The sequence below is a fragment of the Castanea sativa genome, chromosome 7 (genome assembly GCF_040712315.1).
Source record: "Castanea sativa cultivar Marrone di Chiusa Pesio chromosome 7, ASM4071231v1".
Classification (NCBI taxonomy): Eukaryota; Viridiplantae; Streptophyta; class Magnoliopsida; order Fagales; family Fagaceae; genus Castanea; species Castanea sativa.
The window spans coordinates 32,947,039-32,961,738 of record NC_134019.1 but is presented as its reverse complement, the minus strand read 5'-3'; the positions used below and the strand labels follow the sequence as shown (position 1 = coordinate 32,961,738).

The 14,700-nt window shown below is 38.4% G+C and overlaps 1 protein-coding gene and 1 pseudogene across 1 annotated transcript in view; both read right to left on the bottom strand.

Annotated features, from left to right (window-relative positions):
• The window catches only part of LOC142644340 (uncharacterized), a 15,759-nt gene extending 13,402 nt beyond the window's left edge, over positions 1-2,357 (bottom strand). The window contains exon 1 of the mRNA XM_075818976.1: positions 1,956-2,357. Coding sequence (XP_075675091.1) covers positions 1,956-2,357 — 402 coding nt within the window. The remainder of the gene's footprint in view (positions 1-1,955) is intronic.
• LOC142644629 (TMV resistance protein N-like) overlaps positions 1-14,700 on the bottom strand; it is a 22,376-nt pseudogene extending 7,676 nt beyond the window's left edge.

Below are 14,700 nucleotides of genomic sequence, written 5' to 3'. Positions count from 1 at the left end.
TTTGCACAGAAGCTATGCCGACATTCATTTTTGCCCTGAAGCTATGTCAACACTTCATTCGCATCGAAGTTGCACTAATATTGGCTTTTATAATGAAGCTTGAAGTTTCAAGAAGCTCCCATCAAGACTTTGAGGATGCAAAGAGATGCCAATAAAACCTTGAAGATGTGAGAAGAATGCCGCCATGATTTTGACATTGCACGAACATGCCCTTAGAGGAGAGATGATGCAACATCAACTTCAGATGTTGGAGGAAGGTGACGTTTTCCAGATTTTAGAGACATGATGTTAAATAACACCACTCAAAAGGGAGATGACGTGGTTCAAATTTCAGAGTTGTGAAGTGGCACAACTTAGAAGAGAGACAATATAGCCTAGACTTGAAAGGTACAAAAAAAATGCCCCCAGGAGATAAGTGATGTAAAGTATACTTTAAAGACGTGGGAATATGTCCACCAAAGATGAGCAATGCCATGCAGACTCCATTCCTTGCGACAGAGGTTGAAGATTTTATTTTACTCCACAACCGAGAATCAACTTATCATTATTTCAAGGAAAGCTAAGTAACACCAATTCTTTGCAGCTATCACTTTCTACCACAATGATCTTCGAACATCATATAGTGAGCAATTGATTGATCTTAAGCGACGCCTTGCCAATCAAAGGGTTCTTGAAAGCATGTTGACGACCTTTGGACAAACTCTTCAAGCTAGACTGGCAGTCCTTCTTCTTTTTATGTGACTGAACTTAGTGAAAATTACTAAGCTGCCTACATACCCCGAAGAGGGATCAAGTCATTACGTAGTTCAACCAAATTTTTTTTTTTTTATGATTTTTTTTTTGATGATTTTTTTTCATGGTTTTGATGATTTTTTTTTTTTTTTTTTGGTTTTGATGATTTTTTTTTCTTTGTTTTTCTTTTGTTTTGTTTTGTTTTTGTTTTTTGTTTTTTTTTTTTTTTTTTGTTTCTTTTTACAAAAAGGGAGGACTCACGTGTGTAATCCTCGCCCTACACCCCACGGCATTTCATGGGTACCAATTGCGCAATAGTGGGTATCACCTCTAATCGAACCCGAGACCTTGGCCTCAATGGTGACATGGGCATCCAACCACTACGCCACACTCACAAATGGTGACATAGAGTGGGATTAATTTCTCCTTATTTGTGCACTTTCAAAGGTAATGGGAAAACATCATGTACCCTTGTAGTGCTGCAGTGGGTAGTTTAAGCTCTTACGGAGGAGCAATTCTTGATTTTCAAGCATAGAAGCATTTGAGGAACTTCCCATTGATGGGGCCGATCCTTACACCCTCCTGATCAATCAACTTGTAAGCTCCATTAGTGTAGACTTCTTGTACAACATAAGGTCCATCCCATTTCGAGGTGAACTTACTGCCTGTACGATGAGTCATGATGATAGGTCTTCGAGCAGCGAGGACTAAGTCACCAACTTGGAATGATCGTGGTTTAACTCTTTTATTGAATGCGCTTGACAAACGAGCTTGATAGCACTCAAGGCGTTGTTGGGCCTCGAGCCTTTTCTCATCCAGTGCTTCCAACTCTTATAACCTAAGCTTGGCATTTTCCTCTTTAGTTAACCCTTCTTGAATGGCGATCCGTAGTGATGGGATCTGGCATTCTAAGGGAAGGATAGCTTCTACTCCATAAACGAGAGAATACGGGGTCGCTTGAGTAGGCGTTCAAAATGTTGTTACGCCATGGAATCTCTCACCATCGTAGGCCAATAGTAACCCATTCGCTTGATCCTGTAGTGTAACTTAGGACCTAATTGGTGTGCACCGCATATTCCAGAATGAGCCTCTTCTAAGGCTTGTTTAGCCTCTTCCTCTCCTAAGCAACGGAGAAACAAACCATCAAATGAACGGCGAAAGAGAGTTTCTTTATAGTAAACGAATCGAGCAGCTCCTCGCCGAACTTCGGTCTTGTGGCGTACATCATCTGGGAGTCTTCCATGTTGAAGGTACTCAATGATTTTTTGTCGCCAATCTTCCTTTTCGACAAGGCATACAGAAATGACGTTGGCTTGCTTTTCTTCTTTTTCTTCTTCAATCACGGAAGGCACCACCCACCTTTGGGAAACAGCAACTTTGGCTATCTCTTCTTGAGACAATGCTAAGGTGGTAGCCAAATTAGCTAAAGCATCAGCCTGTCTATTCTCTTTCCTCAGTATATGCTCCAATGTAATTGCCTCAAAATTTGTGAGCAACTTCTTTGCATATTTGCAATAAGGGACAAGGTCTTCTTTCTTGACATCATACTGTTCCAAGGTTTGGTTGATAATTAATTTGGAATCCCCAAAGATCTTGAGATGCGATATGCCGATTTCAATGGTCATTTGTAGACCAATGATCAATGCTTGATATTCGGCTACATTGTTAGAGCAAAGTTCACTTAATGAGAACGAATATAGAAGTATTTGTCGTTGTGGAGAAACAAACACTACACCTGCCCCCGCTCCTTCTTGACGTGTAGCCCCATCGAAAACGTCATCCATGGTGGCATTACTTCAATGTAAAACACATCTTCGTCTGGGAAATCATCAGAGAACTCCCAATCAGATGGAACTGGGTGATCAGCTAAGAAATCTGCCAATACTTGTCCTTTGATGGCTTTTTGCGGAACATATGTAAGGTCGTATTGTTGCAGCAAGACTGCCCATCGAGCTATGCGACCCAAAACCACTGGCCTGGAAAGGACATATTTAACCGGGTCCACCTTTGCTATCAAACGGACCGTATGTGCTTGCATGTAATGTTCCAGTTTGTCTATGGCAAAGAAAAGAGCGAGGCACATCTTTTCAATAGGAGAATAATTTAATTCAGCTCCATTGAGAGTCCGACTCAAATAATAAAGGGCCCTTTCTTTCCCTTCTTTATTTTCTTGTGCCATAAGAGCACCTAGAGACCTTTCTTGTGCCGCGATGTACAACACCAAAGGCTTTCCTGGGATAGGAGCACCTAAAACTGGAGGATTAAGCAAGTATCTTTTGATGCGCGCAAAAGCATTGCTACAAGCCTCATCCCATTGAAAGTGTGCATCCTTCTTCATTAATCTATTGAAAGGTTGACATCGACCTGCCAAGTTTGAAATAAATCGTCGTATGTAAGCTAGTTTTCCTTGCAAGCCTCTAAGTTCTCGCAGGTTCTTGGGCTCTGGCATTTTCTGGATAGCTTCAATTTTGGACTGGTCAATTTCAATACTGCGGTGCCTCACAATGAAACCAATAAATTTCCCGGATGTTACGTCGAAAGCGCATTTGCGAGGGTTCATTTTAAGATGATACTTTCTTAAGTGGTTGAACACGAATCGCAAATCTACCAGATGGTCTTCCCTCCTTTTTGTTTTAACCACCAGATCATCGATATAACACTCCACGTACTTATGAAGTACATTATCGAAGATCTTTTGCATGGCTTGTTGATAAGTGGCACCGGCGTTCTTTAATCCAAAAGGCATCACTTTGTAACAGTAAATACCTTTAGGGGTACGAAAAGCTGTGAACTCTTCATCCTTAGGATTCATTCGAATTTGGTTGTAACCAGAAGAGCCATCCATGAAAGATAAGGCTTCATGACCAGCAGTGGCATCAACCATGATCTCAGTGATAAGCAACGAAAAATCATCCTTTGGACATGCATTGTTCAGGTCACGGAAGTCAACGCACACCCGGATTTGTCCATTCTTCTTTTTGACAAGGACAATATTAGAGATCCACTCCGGATACTGTACTTCACGGATGAAGCCTGCCTCAATTAGCTTATTGACCTCAGTTTCTATTTGAGGGATAAGCTCCGGCCGAAAGCGTCTTTGAGCTTGTTTTACTGGGTGCACGCCCTTCTTTACTGCCAAATGGTGTAAAGCAATACTTGGATTAAGCCCAGGCATTTCTTTGTAAGTCCAAGCAAACACATCTTTATATTCTACCAGGAGCTGGAGGTATCCTTCTTCTTCTGCAGGAGTGAGAAAGGCACTGATGAAAGTCGGTCGAGGTTCTTCAGTAGTTCCTAAATTGATCTCTTTAAGTTCATCAACTGTAGCCTGTACTCCATCTTCCAAGGCTAGGGGAGCTTCATCGACCTCATTCTTTATAGCTTCATCATCTGACAGTGTATCTTCTTCTACTGTAATGTGATATGAGGATGATACTTCTTCATTTTGCTCATTGTGGACGAGTGACTGACTTGTGCGTACAATCGTTCGCCTTTTGACTTTGAGAGCTCCTTCAGTGCTGATATCCAAGATAAAGTTACGCTTCATGCGTGAAGGAATACTACTACGTATCTCATCATTAGCTTTCTCCTCATTTTGGTCCTCAAAGTTTATTGAGCTTTGAGAACAAGTATCAATGGGCCTTTTTGTTGCCCCCAATCGATTAAAGACCGATCCACACGCAAAAGTGTCCCGACTTTGCGTTAAACAAGCCGTATCCAACCTGTCGAACACTGTAATTCGTGACGATGAAGCCTTAATGCGATCGAAAACTGAGATGCGTGATGAAGAGTGATCTTTTCTTTGATTCAAACTTTCATCAACCTCTACTGTTATGTATTGGAAACTTGAAGCATTGCTTCTTTTATTGATCCATATTTGAGCCGGTGGTTCTGGAGTATAACCTATTCCGATCTTTGGGATAGGAATTTCATGCCCCTCAAGTCGCATTTTCCCTTGCGTTTTACTAAGGCCGTGCATCTTTTCTCCGGTGGCTTCTGGAATTAGTTTCCCTAGGCCGCTTTGTTTTGAGAAATCATAGCCTGCTTTGGCTATAGCCTATATGCCTTTGGATCAAACCATTCTTTCGTCCGTTTACTTGGTAGAATACCATGCTCTGTCAGACTTTGTGAAGACCTCACGAATCCATTTAGTGGCTTTGAGCGCAAAGGATTTGTGGATGAAGTTAAAGGCATTACATGATTTTCTTTCAATATGGTTACATCCTTCATCGTGAGCTTTGTAGGAGGTCTTTGCATGTCCATTATAGATTGAAGGCATTCCGTGAATGGTGATTGTCCGTTTTTACGGCGTGACAATGGTACATAACGGAGGAATGGAGGGTTATTGGAAGGCGTAGAACTTTCACCTGCTCTCTCTGAATTGCTAGTAGACTCACTACACTAGTTATTCCCATATCGTGGATCTTCCTTTGGGGAAGGAATATCCTCTCTAGTGATGAATTTAACATGCTTTTTTTCACCCTGCTTGCTTTTCATGGACGGGACTTCAACTGGGAGAACTTCATTAGGGATATCATCTTCTACATAAAACTTCGCGTTAGCAAAGTGAGCTTCAGTTTCAGAAAAATGCTTCAAGTCGGCATCTACTTTCTTTATTCCACCTTGAAGATACTTGAAACATTGGTGCAAAGTTGACAGCACTATTCCGTTCCCATGGATCCATGGACGTCCTAACAACATGTTGTAGGTTGTCTTGGCATCAATGACATGGAACAAAACGTTGCTTGTCAATTCTCCAATAATTAACTCTAAGTGTATCATGCTGATGGCGCATTGTCCTCCTTAGTTAAAACCTTGCATGACCAAGCGACTGTGTGATAATTCCTCCATAGCAAGACCAAGTCGTCTCATTGTCATTTTCGGTAGTATATTAATAGCTGAACCTCTATCAATGAGAATGCGATCAATTTTTTGTTCACGAACATAACCAGAGACATAAAGTGGACAATTGTGAGGCTTAGGGCCTAACAATAGATCCTTGTCAGTGAAAGTCAAGTCTGGAGAGCACGCGAAACATTCCTGTGTTTGTTGAAGTGTATTGGTACAAGGAGTGTAAATCTTTGGCTCTTTAAGAGCTTGGATGATCCCTTCTTTCGGTGAGGTGGAGGATTGCGAGGGTTCAACTTTATCAACCTGAGATTTGAGTTGTTCTAAAGACGACAAAGTCTCATTCGAACTACCATGGTCAACACCTTTTTGTTTTTCATCAACTTCACAACGAGAGACCGTGTGAACAGCCTCCGCTGACTTGTTTTGAAAGAATTTTATGGGGAAAAATTCTTCCAATGTGACAAGACTTCGAAATTTTTGGGTTTGTGCAGAATCATCACACATTTCCGTTCTTAGTCTTTCTTTTCTTTTATCATTCTTTCTTCTTGACTGCGGCTAAATTTGGTTTTGTGCTCTTCTAGACTCTTGGGTGATCAAATAAAGAGGGAATACTCGTCTCTTCTTCCATCTCTTACGAGTAACCAACGTCCAACCCTCTTCCTCATCCATTGTTGACTTTTTATCATCATTTGAGTTATAATCAGATGCTTTTTGTGAGAGCTGAACTTGAACAGGTTCCAAAGAGCCAAATCGGATGAACGTGGTATTCGCCCTCTGCTTAGTAGTCAGAGACTTGCAACTAGGCGACCCGTAAGCAAATGTTACAAGGTTTGACTAAGCAACATCATTAACATCTAAGTCGATTTTCCTTTCCTTGGCTAGCTTCATGATGAGTTCTTTAAGAACAAAGCATTTTTGGATCGGATGACTTATGATGCGATGATACTTACAATAGTTCGGGTCATCAACCTTTCCTATTTCTTCCGGTCGTTTGCATTCTGGCAATTCAATTAATTTCAAGTTGAGCAGTTGTTCTAGCATTTCAGGTATATCAGCATCAAGGAAAGGATACACCTTTTGTTCCCATTCCTTGAGTGATGAGCGACGCGTCTCGCGTCATTGGCCTCCCTCAAGCCTCTTTTCGTTAGCCTTTACATTTCCCGTTGAAATTTTGACTGGGGCAGAGTTGACATTCATGGAGTGTCTGACATTACTTTTCGTATTCCTATCATTTTTCCTTACTTCTCGCCTTTCTTTCTTTTCTTCAGGTACGGGAGGTTTCATAATTTCATGGCAAGAGATACTCAATTCCATGTCGTGCGCACGAGTTGCCAATTCTTCGAATGTTCGGGGTTTTACCCCTTGTAGGATGTACAGAAGTCCCCAATGCATGCCTTGGATGCACATTTCTACAGCAGATATTTCAGACAGTCTATCCTTACAATCTAAACTCAAAGAACGCCACCGACTGATATAGTCAACAACGGGTTCGTCTTTCCACTGCTTAGTATTGGTAAGCTCCATCATGCTTACCGTGCGGCGCGTGCTGTAAAACCGGTTAAGGAACTCCCTTTCCAACTGATCCCAACTATCAATCGACTCAGGTTCCAAGTCTGTATACCAATCAAAGGCATTCTCTTTCAATGAACGAACAAACTGCTTTACAAAGAGGCCTCCTTGAGTCCCTGCGTTCTCACAGGTTTCTACAAAGTGAGCAATGTGTTGCTTAGGGTTTCCCTTGCCATCGAATTGCAAGAATTTGGGGGGTTGATACCCATTTGGCATTCTCATATTGTCAATGCGCTTCGTATAAGGTTTTGAATACATAAGAGAATGTGTGGAAGAACCTCCATATTGTGCTCGTATGGTGTTCGTTATCATGTCCTGCAGTTGTTGTACAGATATCGAGGCCATTGAGTTGGAATGTCCTTGTTGAGAAGTGCCTTCACCTCCTTTTCCCTTATCACCCCTAGTGTTTTCTTCCTTCAAGGTAAAGCCAGGAGGGTGCTCAAGGTCTGGATTTGATTCACCCGAATCTTGGACTTCCAGTTTGTTCATCAGGGTTGCAATTTGGACATCCTTATCTTCAAGTGCTTTTATGAGAAGGGTGACCCTTTGTTCCATTTCAGCCATCTTTTCTTCCACAGTAGAGGTGTTGGTCATCATTACTGGCATGACCTCTAGATATGATGGAGAAAACGATGAGACAGGATGAGTCGAAGGCATTTTGTTCCTTAGGCTTCTCATCACGGGTGAAGAGTTGATAGAAAAGGTCTTTGTTGGGGATGATTCATCATTGATCTCAAAATCCTTCGAGACAGATGAATCCTTAGCGGTAGCTTTCCTTTTTGCAAGAAAGTCTAGAGAGATGATATTATGAAGCTTGCTTTCTTTGGTTGATTGGGGTTGCGGTTGATCAAGAGCTTTGGATCGACTACGAGTGATTGGGCTAACATAATCATCCGCAACGGAAGCATCCATCACCGATTTTTGAGCATTCTTGTTAGAAGCCGTCGAAGCTAGTAGCAGATCGAATTTCTTTTCTTTTGAAGGAGAAAGAGATGAGAGGCAGAGATGTCCCACCGGGCGTGCCAGAATTTGTAGACGACTAAATTTCTTAGTTCGAAATAAATCAAACAAGTAAAATAGTTTCACAAATACGAATTTGTATTGATAAATATGTGGTACAGTTCTCTGTAATTACAAAAGAGTGATCCTTTGATTCGATCTCCTTGAAAGATTTATTGATTGGAATTGTGGTAATGTGATTTTGATTTGAACATAAGATATTCTTCAATTTAGCTGAGGAATAGATCGAAGATCTTTGAAACGGAATTACAATGAATCTCTGGCTATGAGCTTGTTAGAAATTCTTTGTTCTTCGTGTTCTTCGTGTGTTCTTCGTGTTTGAAGGTTTGTGGTAGAAATTCTTCGGTGCTTTAGAGGCTTGATTCCGTAGAGCTTCGTTGATTTATGGTTTGTTGAGGTTTCTGGAGGCTTTTGAGTTTGATTCTAGTGAACTTTGAGATCTGGACGAGTAGTTTGGATGATTTTGCTTCGAATGTTGTCTGTATTCGAGGTTGAAGTTCTTGAAATTCTTGAAGGCTTTGGAGTTTGATTCCGACAGAGCTTCTGGATTTCTGAACTCAAGATAACTTCTTCCTTTTCTATGTCCTCCTAAATGTCTTAGGAAGGCTTCTATTTATAGGAGTTTAGGGGTGGGTGAGAGACACGTGGCGGAGTCTGATTGGTGACGCTTGTCACAGCCTGATTGGTCCGCTTATGTCATCGCTTACACGTGCTGGATTGCTTGTGTCATCGCTTACACGTGCAGGGCTGCTTGTGTCATTGCTTACGCATGCTGATGCAGTTTCATGCCTTTATTTCAATGACACTTGGCAAATTTCTATTGGATTCTGAATAGTGATGGCAAAACCTAGCAGCAGTACGTGACGCTTTGTAATTGGTTGTATTTTGTGGACTTGGTAGCATGATGTGTCAGCTTGTGATAGGTCGGGAATTTTCCCTCTCTACACTAAACTTACAGAGAATCAAAATAAAACCCTCAATTATGGCAAACTCAACCAAGGACTTGCTCGCTTAATGCCTCCTCAGACTTGACATTGCTGCAGAATATATAATTGGTACCAACTTATTTTTACCCCCAAAGAACTAATTGGTACCAACTATATGCCTAGGATTATATTAGACATTGACTTAACTTGCTGCCATAGCCTCTTTGAGAAAGGAAGGATACTCAAGGATTTTGAGTCCATAGTTTAGTGCAAAGTTGATTTTTATTTCTCTTGGTAATATGTTTGATGCATTCTTGTTTAGTTGTAACTTATCTCTTAATAAAATAATAAAAATCTAAGTAATATTATTCAGTGAATCAATACAAGTATAGAAACATGTATGAAAATTAACAAAATCAAAATTTCAAACCCACAAGAAAAGCAAATGTAATCAAAGAATTTTTTTTATAGAAAATAACAATAAAACATTAACAATTGGCTCTATGAATTTCATAGGTCAGAAACATCTAAGCAAATAGGATCAATATCCTGAAAAAGCATTTCATTGAACAGCTTGTGTGCTTGAAAAATTAAATGAATAAAAGACAAATATTATAATAAACGATAATCAAATTGCAAGGTGGAAATGGATCTTGGACCTACTAATTACTTCAATAGCAACAGCAACTGCATTAAAATAAATTAATAAATAAAACTAAATACTTATTTTATAACTAATAAACACAAAGCCTAACAACCTGATTTCCCTATAAATACTTGAACAACAATCCTATGAATGATAAAGGCAGCCAAAGATGTGAATCCAATAATGCAACTAAGCAGGCATACCTTGGCATCAAGGCTGCTTTCAGGTGCAAGCATAATTCTTTGAAATTTGATCAAGATGTTCTTGTCTTCTTTGATGTTGGAAACTGATTGAAGTCAGAAGAGGAACCCAGATCAAACCCATCATCAAATCCCACATTGGATGGAAAAGAATGGCGATCGCTGTCATCAGGGACCAAGGAAGACCCAAAACCATGCGTAAAGTGAGCAATATTCTGAGGACAACAGACACAGTCTACATGGACTCCCAACCATGTAATTATGGGGTCATATGAAGAAGAGATTATTTCACCATACTTGATTTCAACTGTAATCGTAACATGATTCTGTTCAGATGGATTTGAATCATTCCATTCCCAAAGATATACAGTACGTAAGTACAGATGCTCTGAACCTCCTTTTATCGGGCTGAAATATGTTGTTTCTTTTTTAGAAAAACCATTGGTGGAAACAACAAAACAAGTTGCTTCCGTAGCTTCCGCCTTTACTGATCGAAAAGCAAAACAAAGAACTAATTTTTGAAATTCACGACCAACCTCGAATGATACAGAATTTCCAACACTCTGATGGTTCAATTTGAACCCCTTCGGAATCTCAATTCTTGGTAGTACAAGATGACAACTACCGTCATATGATTCAGAGTCATCAAAAAATGAGGGATCCATGAATATATATATATATATAGAGAGAGAGAGAGAGAGAGAGAGAGAGAGAGAGCTCACCTGATTCAATAATCTGCATGATGATGGTAGATCCAACGACATGCAGTCCGTTGCATCCACAAGTCTTATAGACTGTGGAAGCCTTGGAATTTCTCGAAGCTTATTGCAATAGCACATGGAAAGTTGTCGTAATGTAGCAAATCTACTAATGCTTCTTGGGATTGTAACAATACTAGAACCGTCTAGATTTAAATCTATCAACATGGGGAAGGAATCAGGCTTCATCAAAATATGTGATTCAATTATATCTCCATCACATTTCCAGACTTGCAATGCTCTCAAGTTCGTAAACTCATATCCCGAAAATCTAACAAGGAAATCACCAAGGTTTTGACAATTATCTAGGTTTAACTCAGTAAGCACTCTAATGAGATACCCCAGTGATAAAGGCCATTCTCTAATATTACTATTACTAAAATATAAACTGTCACATTTCATTTCTGGGTGAATATTGGGAAACTTTTCAAGGCTTTCACAACGAAATAGACAAAAATATTGAAGAGATTTCAACTTAAGGCTGCTAGGAAGAGTTTGAAGTTTTTTGCAATCCATGAGATCCCAACTTCTAAGCTTATCAAGAGATCCAATGGCATCATGAACTTCAATTAGATTTTCACAACCAGCAATGTCCAATGTCTCTAAGTTTGGGGCGCACAAGTCAGGTAATTTCCTAATGGAGACACACTCACTCAAATTGATACTTATCAAATTTTTGTAATAGAACCCCTACAAGGAAAACAAAACCAAAAATTGTTCTTACAAAATTTTAGAAATAACATTGAAAGAAATCTAAATTCATCAATACTAATACTCATACCTGCTTGATTAGCTTCTCCAATCTAATGCAACTACGAGGCATCTCAAGTACAACAAGTTGTTGATGACAATAATTGGATGGCAAGGAAAAAGGATATTGGTGCCATTCAAGTAACTTTAACCCATTAGGGAGATGTTTAAGTTCTTCAGAAATGAGTACATTACGAACTATAAGAAATTTCAGATTTTTCATCTTTTTGAAAGCTTTAGCATGTAGTTGCACTGTTATTGGATTAGGGGAATGCAACAATAGACCTTCAATTTTGTCTGACCCCTGATTGGATAAAGAATTAAGTGAAACATATAACACAATAGAATTTGACAAAACTATAATAATATTGAAATTTTAAGCAAAAATAATCTTGTTAAACTTATGTTTTCTATAATGTTAAAAAGAAAAATATCAAAGCAAGAAAACTTATCACTTCTACCTGATGAGAAAAAAAAGGGTTAAAATCTAAATAAAAAGAAGTTATACCTTACTTTCGGTTAGTACTTCAAGAGCATCCTCATAATGCCATAACCTACTACGTTTTTTGAGGATTTTTGGTGATTCTTGCCGAACAATTTCCCTACCCATTTGTTGTACCAAGTCATGCATCCCCAATATGCCATCATGACCAATAGTTACGAGACATTTATTAACAAGGTTTGGAATACCAATTGTTGGATATAAATTGCAAGCATCTAATATATTTACAACATAATTATTGTTCCTTCCCTTGAAGAAACATGCAATATCGAGGAAAATATCTTTTTCAGTTTCTTCCAATCCATCATAACTTACTTTAAGTATTTCATGAATATCTCCTTTAGGAATTTTTCCATATTGATGTATTGCACCTTTCCATTCAGATTTTGATCTTCCACACAAATCAGAACCTATTATTGTTAAGGCTAATGGTAGGCCTCCGACATATTGTATGACTTGGTCTGCAAGTTCAAAATAATCTTCCTCAAGTTTATTTCCTTTGAAGGCATGTTGATTAAAGAGTTCAAGAGCTTCATGTTTGACCAATTCCTTCACCTCGTAAGTTGCATAAACTTTTTCAAGAGGAGCTAGCAAGTGTGCGTCTCTTGTTGTTATAAGGACTCTACTTCCTAAAACAAACCAATCAAAATTTCCAAACAAATTTTCAATTTGTTTTGATTTATCCACGTCATCAAGAATTAAAAGAACCCTTTTACTTTGAAGCCTTTCCCTTATCATATTGGTTCCATGGGCTACACTCTCCACCTTCAAATGTTTGCCCCTTAAGATATTAAAAAGGAGATTCTCTTGTAGTTGCATTATTCCATCATTTGTTCCAGAATTTTCTCTAACATTCTCTAGAAAGCAACTTCCATCAAAATGATAAAAATTCTATTATAAACAGCTTTTGCAATAGTTGTCTTACCTATTCCCCCAAGACCATGAATCCCCACCATTCGAACATCATTTACCTTAATATCTAAAAGCGATTCTATGGCCTTGGCACGAGAATTTACTCCAACGGGATATTTAGCAACAAATAACTGTCTGCCATTTAATTTGGTAATCGATATATTTTCAATAATTTGTTGTATGAATTTGTATTCAGGGCCACTGCCAATCAAAAAGCATACAAGACATTAAACGAGTAGAACTAGTTGAAAATATGAATATGAAAATAAAATAATCAAGATGTCTAGCTTTGTGCATTACAACCTACACTAGACATATTATTAGTTGAATTAAGGGGCATAATTCAAGTATTTGAGAAGTATAATATAATTTATTTATTTTTAAATTTTTTGGGAATAAGATTTTGGCTTCCCATACTCGACCAAAATTATCAAGAAATTTTGGATTTAAAAAAAAAATGGTGGGAGAAACTATAACATTATCAAATCTTTAAAAGGTATATTTTGTCTCTTTGCCAAACCGAAATGACATTCTATATTTTATTCACAACTTTGATTTTGATTTATTCTCTTTCTTTTTTTTTTCCTAGTAAGAAATTGTTTTAGGCTTTTGGCAAGTAGTTGCATGAAAGCTTCACCTTAGGTGAGGTAACAAGCCTATTGAAAACCCATTTATAATACTTTGAACGAAATGATTAAGAAAATTAGAGAAATGTTTTTGAAAGGATTATGTCGATGAACCTTTTGATTCAAACAACACTTCCTCTTCTCACAAGTGTCGGTGAAAGGTGAGGTTATGGGATTAAAGCTCATCATATGTTAAATTCTTCCATTTCCACTAGCTTAACTAACTTAGTAATTCAAGAGGTGATCATAATAGATTTTTTATTTTTTCATATTTGGCATTTTGTAGTCGTAACAAAATCATTAGAAGTCAAAAAGTCATAAAAGAACATAACATTAGCTATTAGATACATACCCATCCTCATAATGCCATCCAGACAAACTAGCTGCTTCATTTAGAGCTGCCCTCCACCTCTGCACCTTCTCTGTATTATCCTTGAATTTGTTTTCATGTTTAGCCAGTGCTAATTTGAATTTACCTTCTTGCTTGCGTATTTCAGATGGATCCACTTTGTAAAAAACTGGAAGAACCAATTGTCCATTTTGCTTGCAGTTAAGAATCTCGACAAGTTCTTCCAAGCACCAAGACGAAAATGCGTAGTTTTAAAAGAATATGATAATTGAAATCATTGATGATTTAATAGCTTTAACAAGTTCCACTGAAATTTCTTCTTCTCTTTGGAGGTCATTATCAATGAAGGTATTGATACCGTTGTCACACAAAGCTTGAAATAAATGGCCAGTAAAACCATTGCGGGTATCTTCACCTCTAAAGCTCAAGAAGACATCATAGTCCCACTGGGGAGTGGAAGAAGAAACGGAGACTCCTTGATGGATCGGGAAAGCCATTAGAATCTACCAGCAGAAGAATGGGAAGAACAAAGATGTGATGAAATGAGAATATAGACAACGCGTAATTGACTAGTCTTCACTCTTCAACTCATTCACCCCAATCAACAAATTAACCCCTAAAAAAATAAACACAACAAGAAAGATTGTAAATTTACAACAAGAAAGCAGAGCTTTAAAATATTAACAGCAAAAATCATAATAATCAATCATATCATAAAAGTCTAGTCTAGCGGCTAAACTAAGAGAAGATGAAATGGAAAATGATCAGAAGATAGAATTTGAGATGATACCTGCGACTCTGCGAGCTGTGTTCTCTGAGCAAATAAAAGAAGATGAAGATGAAGATGCGTTGAAGAATT